This window comes from Alligator sinensis, unplaced genomic scaffold (genome assembly GCF_000455745.1).
Source record: "Alligator sinensis unplaced genomic scaffold, ASM45574v1 scaffold714_1, whole genome shotgun sequence".
In the NCBI taxonomy this organism is placed as follows: domain Eukaryota; kingdom Metazoa; phylum Chordata; order Crocodylia; family Alligatoridae; genus Alligator; species Alligator sinensis.
The window spans coordinates 736,817-742,815 of record NW_005842493.1 but is presented as its reverse complement, the minus strand read 5'-3'; the positions used below and the strand labels follow the sequence as shown (position 1 = coordinate 742,815).

Genomic DNA, 5,999 nt, shown 5'->3' with positions numbered 1-5,999 from the left:
CTACAGTGCCATGAACCTGCCAGCTTAACAGAGTGTTCTTACAAGCAGGGCTTTTCTGTCCCATACTTTGACATCCCCCATCATTTTAGTGGCTTTCATATCTGTCATCTGTAATACAACCTGCCTTGTTGGCAGCCTGAGGGGACTTCAGAGTCCTTTCGTTCCCTTCTCTTGCATGGAAGGATTATCTTTCTGGTATGCAAGTGACAAGGTGGGGATACCAATATGCTGGTGCTCCCAGCCTAGCAGAAGGAATGGCACTTGTGCTGTTCTGCAAGCCGCCCCTTTCTACCACAGGCTGCATTGAGCCTGTTGCAGGGCATAGAGGTGGGCATAATGCCATGCTGGGCACAAATGCTTGGCAGGCAACTAAAATTGTCAAGATTCCTAGCCAATAATGTCCCGAGGATGAATATGCCCAGAGCTGATGTGGCAGGAGACCAGGCCAACTTTTAAGCAAATCTTCAGTGGGGCTGCTATTTGGATTGTGACAGCACTTCCATAGCTGAGTTGGAATCCCTCTCCAACCATGCTGGGTCACTACTTGTACCCACCGTTAGTAAGAAACAGTTCCTGCCCCAAAGACTTTCCAGTTTAATTAGGTAAGACTGGGAGGGAAAGCACATTGTTATCTCTATTTTACTGAGAGACAAGTGGAGGTTGAAAAAAGTGAAGGTGACTTGTCTGAAGATGGATGGAGAGTTGGTGGCAGGGCTGGCAATCTATTTTAGGTCTCTAATGGCCCAGACCAGTTTAACAGCCACCTCTGTTTCATTTTAGACTCAACTTGGCTTCCATTAAAAATAATAAGCGGGGCTTCAACTGCTATAGAAAATGGTATAAATGGGTCGGTCTACCCTGCATGTTCTGGACTGCACAGTAACCAAGATCTGGTGTTGGTCGCTGTCAGTGTAAAAGAGTCCTTATACTACAAATGTGAGCCTTCTCCCTAAAGAAATGCCCTGATGCTGCTTCCGTTATAGCTCTTGGCAAGTCACCAGCTGATTTTAAAGAGGGGCAGAATCAGCCCCCAGCTGTCTTCCCAAAGCACATCACCTGGCAGCCAGCCGAAGCTGTTTAATTGTTTTCTTTTTTTAGTCTGTTTCCCAGCACTGTACAGTGGAAGATAGCCAGCACCCTGGGGATGATCAGGGGCAAGAGAACATATGCACTGGATTCAGCAGAGCACAAAGAGAAGCAAGTGTGGGGGGGGGTGCCTGTGAGAGCTGCTTTTTTGAAGGAAAATCTGATTCACAGAGTTCCCCGGAGACACTCACATCTGGGACGACAAGGAGAGGAACAGTGATGTGTTTTGGAAAAGAAGGCACAAGGGTATTTTTAGCCTGGCCTATGCAGCACTGAAAGAGAGACATCAGCCTTGGGACATCGAAGCAACTGAAAAGCCTCTGTTACTGGGTAAGAGGAGCCGAGGCAGAAATGTCATTAGCACTGATGCACTCTGAAGGCTGGTAGTTTGTGAATTTATTGTCCTTGTGCCATAGTAACCACTTGCTGTTTATCATGTGATAGTCATGCCAGCACAGAGGGCTGCTTCAAGTCTGGTGCCTGCAAGGCACCTTTTGCACAGGGGTGGGCATCGCAAAGGAGAGAGGTCTTTCATACCTGTCCTTGGAGGGACACAGTTAAACACATGCCCCAAAGAACCTATTCTTCTCCTCCCGCCTTCGATGGACTGCTTGGTCTTCCACGCTCAGTCCTGCACTGCTGTCTGAGTACTAAGGGTTTTGACCTGCTGCTGTCTCATCTGTGGGAGTCAGATCCCCTGTCCGTTATCGAGCAAAACGCTGGCTGACCCCAGTAAGCAAGAACTTATGAGTGTGACAGTGGTGAAACAGAGGATCCCAGCCTTCCACGCTGCCAATCCAGCACCTGTCACTAGGGCTAAATTCACAACCACTTGCACATCTCTGTGCCTTACGTAATACAGCCAGCAGGTGAAACCTGAGTTTCCTTGGCCCCACAGCTACATAGGAATTACCAGAGCACATTGAACCCAAGCTCCATCTTACGCAATGGCCTGCCTCAGACAGCAGCCAGAATCTGATGTTTCAGAGGAGAATGTAAAAACCCTGTAGTGAGCAAATATAGCAAAAAGGATCTCTGCCATAAGAGAGGAAGGATGGTGGTTAGTGCACTGACCTGGGGAGGAACTCAGATATTATGGTAATAGATGCCAAAGTAGTAGCTTATTGATATTTGGTCTCAAGCTAGCCTAAAGTTAGAGATTACTTTAAGCATGATGTGCCTTTGAAAATATTTGTTATCCCTAACAATGATAACTCTGATTATTCTTGTGCCTGGCTCTTTGCTAAGTCCTTATCTTCAGCAGTGTCTTATGATAGTGTCATAACTTGGTCCTCAAAATGCAGCATTGTGGCCTGTTGTGGGCAGCCTGTTGGGAGGGAGGAAGTACCTCTTTCCTGGCAGTTAGCACTCAGGGATTGGGAGGTGTCTTTTTTTTTAATGTTATCTCAGGGACCCTTATTGCTGAAAGCAAAATGGAAAATGTTAGTCAGAGGGCAGGCCTTTTGATCTCCAGCACAGGGCACTTGTTACTGGGAAGATTCGACTGGAAATACAGAATATTTGCTGTGTTGCTAGGTATTTATTTCACTTCAGCACATTTACTCCAGGGACAATGCTGGTGTCCCTTCTGCCCCTCTTACCAGCTCCCAGGGCAGGCCTTATGAATTTGGCTTCTAAAATCACAGAAAAGACATTCTGGGACCAGTGTCTGGCCGTTGTAGTGGGCTGTACTGGTTAGGGTTGATTCAGCACATTTCCACAATGAAAATATTTTTCATTAGTGTGTTTTATTTACGTGGACCAGGATGAGAAGGGGAAAACAAGCAAACGGCCAGGGGGAACGGGGTTTGGAGTAAGGGGGCTAACAATCACCCACTCAAATGGGCTTCTCATAATATTTTCTTGCTTACTGACACCCTAAATAGTCAATGCATCCTATCGATCTGCTGAAACACAACCACCTCAATCTGTGACTCCGAGAAGAATAAGCTATCAAGGGGTATAAGGTGGAGGATGACATAGGAGTCGACCCTGTTGGCTTTGTCTTGGTTGACAATTCCCTTCTGTGGAGCACATTGTGGGGGATATTGGCTGACTGTGATGTCCCCTTCATGAGATCTGGAGGGAGAAAGTGGTGCATTTCTTGATGATACTTCATGGTGTGGGGGCTCTTCCCAGCTGAGTGGGGAAGGTCACCATGCTCATCATGGTGTCAGGTAATACGGACTTGCCATTATTTTAAAGAATGAAGAACATTTATTTTAATGTGGTTAGAAAACAAAATGAAAGAGCTTTGCATTTGCAGTGCTACCATGGGAGGTAAGTCATTCCGGCCGGACAAACTAGGCAAATGACTCCATGAGAAGAAAAGAGAGAAAAATGTGGAAAACAAGAGTTCAGTCAAGGTGAGGCCAGTTAGAGCATTTTCCTTTGATACCTTGCTGGAAGCAACCTGCCCACACACCAAAAAACCTCTGCCCTACAGAGAGATTCCAGGGAACACAGCGAGTGCCTCCCACTGCCGTATCGGTCAGAAAGTATAGTTTTGTGTATTATTTTTTAAATGAAAGGACGGCTCCTTTGCTGGGGTAAATCTCTGTGTCAGTGTTGGCTGAAGCAGCATGCTATCCATTTGTACCAGCTTCAGGATTGGCCTGAAATATTCATGCACATCTCAGGTAGGCAAGCTGAAGCCTGTTGTTTCCTTGCTCAGTGATGGAGTTTTGCCCATGGTTGAAACCCCCAAATTCCATTTCATGTGACATTTTGGCATTTGAAAATGTGTTTCTGTTCCAGTTCGGAATGAAAGCAAACATTTTCTGGTGAAACGAAACTTCTGTTTCAGCTTCAGACTTTTTTTTCCTCTTGACATTCTGAAATTTCATTTTGGAATTCCAAAATGTTGTTTCCTTTTTTATTTGGGGGGGGGGGGGGTTGAATTCCAAAATGTTTTTTCCTTTTTTTTTTGGGGGGGGGGGGGTGTTTTTTTCCATTTTTATATCGTGTCATTATGCTTACATTATTTCATGCCAAATCAGTATCAGTAGTGCATATTAATACAATAGCTGAAATATTATATTGTCTTATTTTATTTGAAAAATTAAAGGCAGCGTCTATTTAGGAGTGATTGGGAACAAAAAAATCTCTTGTTTTCCAGCTCAAATTAGGTCTGTTTGTTTTGTAAAAGAGCAACCGTGATACATTTTACACCACAGATGGCATCACAAAATAATGCATACAATTAATAAAAATATTATAAAACATGGCAATCCACAAAACAAAATTTGAGACAACATTGAAGAATGATTTTAAATGCAAAGCATGGGTTGTTTTTTTTTTCATTTCAAGATATATCCTGAAGGAGTTTTCACTGACACCATTTTTTTTTTTTAAATAATCCAAATATATTGGGATGGAAAAAAACAATTCCCGCTCCCAAAAAAAACAGCTCTACTTAGAACACACAACTGGGGCTGGATTCTAAAAATAACCTTGCTATTATTCCAGCATCTAAATAAGGCCTAGATTTGCAAATCGGCTCAGCTGCCAGCAGCTCCTGCAGTGACCCTTCAGGCTAGATTTTCAAAGGAGCTTATCACCCAGTGTGCATGCAAGGAACTGAGCTCTTTTGAAAATCTGGATCTGCTGGTGGGTGCTGAGCCTTTCTGAAAATCTTGGATTAGGCAGTAGCTTAATTGGAAAGCCTGAGCTACTTTTGACATGTGAAGCCTTTGAGCTTTTGGTTGATATATGGCATATCTTGCTGGCATTGGCAGGGCAAAAATGGCTGTGGGTTATCTGTGGTTTTCCTGGGTCATCCTGAACTTATCTCTGCTTTCACCGTTACATCAAACTTTCATAAATCAGTGTAGTTCTACTGTCTCCATTTGAGTTACTCCTTGTTTGCCCCAGTATGTGTGAGCAAAGGTGCATTCACCTAGGCCAAGGCATTGGCTTCTGAAACAAACAATATATGGAAGCCTAGGTCCAATAAAGGAGGATGTCTGGGGAGACCAAGACGTAAAAAAGCTTAGCACTTCTCTGCAGAGGGAAGAAGTAGATGAGTGTGTGTACTTACAGTGTGCTACTTGGCACTAATTCCCTATATGGACAGTCTTAGTGTGGTAAGACGGGGCAGGACAGCTGACTCCACTTTGGAAGTGTGCATTTACACACACCTCATCCTTGCTTCTTGCTTCCGGTGTAGACTAGGTTTGCACGGAGTCTGGGCAGCATCGCACTTGGTTAGATGGGTCTGTAGAGGAAGATTGCTTTTTAACCCTCGTGATTTGGTTGGAGGAGCTCCTCCACAGGAAGCTTCCTGCCTTTGTTCATTATTCCATTGCCTTGCCCTGTGTGTCAGAGGGGGTAGACAAGAGGGGCTGCTGTGTTGTGTCTGTTTTTCAGACAAATAAGATCTCCGCCCTTCCTCCCCTGCTCCTGGCTTTCTCTCAAAGACCCGGTTGTCTCCTGGAGGCCAGGAGACTTTCAAAAGTGCCATGTGAATTTTCATGTCCTGTCTATGTAAATGTAACTTGTTAGCAGTTGCGTGGACCCAACCCTTGAGCAGAGCAATTTGACTTGTTGGAGAGGAAACTAGTAGGGGGCTTGACTTCAAGTAAAGAAGTAAAGAAACCATGCTCGGAGAATCTTCCAGTTGCTATTGACTTTACCATTAAAGGCAACATATGACTTGACCTGTGATGTATATTACTAGCCTGAGCACTGCAAAAAACAGCCAATTATGTACAATTTGCCGGGGAGGGAATTGGAGAAGAGTCAAATTCTGTTGCCTTGTGCTGGACAAAAATATACCACTAAAGCAAATGACCTATGCAGGAACTGCCCCAGGAAATTCTCAACGTATACCTTTCAGCTGACAGAAGGAAATTGGGCTTCACGGCCTTGAAGTTATAGCTTTCCAAATGGCAGTGCCTTGCAGCCACTCTTTC

The 5,999-nt window shown here is 44.6% G+C and overlaps 1 protein-coding gene across 1 annotated transcript in view; it reads left to right on the top strand.

Moving 5' to 3' along the window:
- The first annotated feature begins 2,165 nt into the window (after window positions 1–2,165).
- SMTNL2 (smoothelin like 2) overlaps window positions 2,166–5,999 on the top strand; it is a 69,969-nt gene continuing 66,135 nt past the window's right edge. Inside the window, exon 1 of the mRNA XM_025212921.1 lies at window positions 2,166–2,184. Within this exon, the coding sequence (XP_025068706.1) occupies window positions 2,182–2,184 (3 nt within the window). The 5' untranslated portion in view covers window positions 2,166–2,181. The remainder of the gene's footprint in view (window positions 2,185–5,999) is intronic.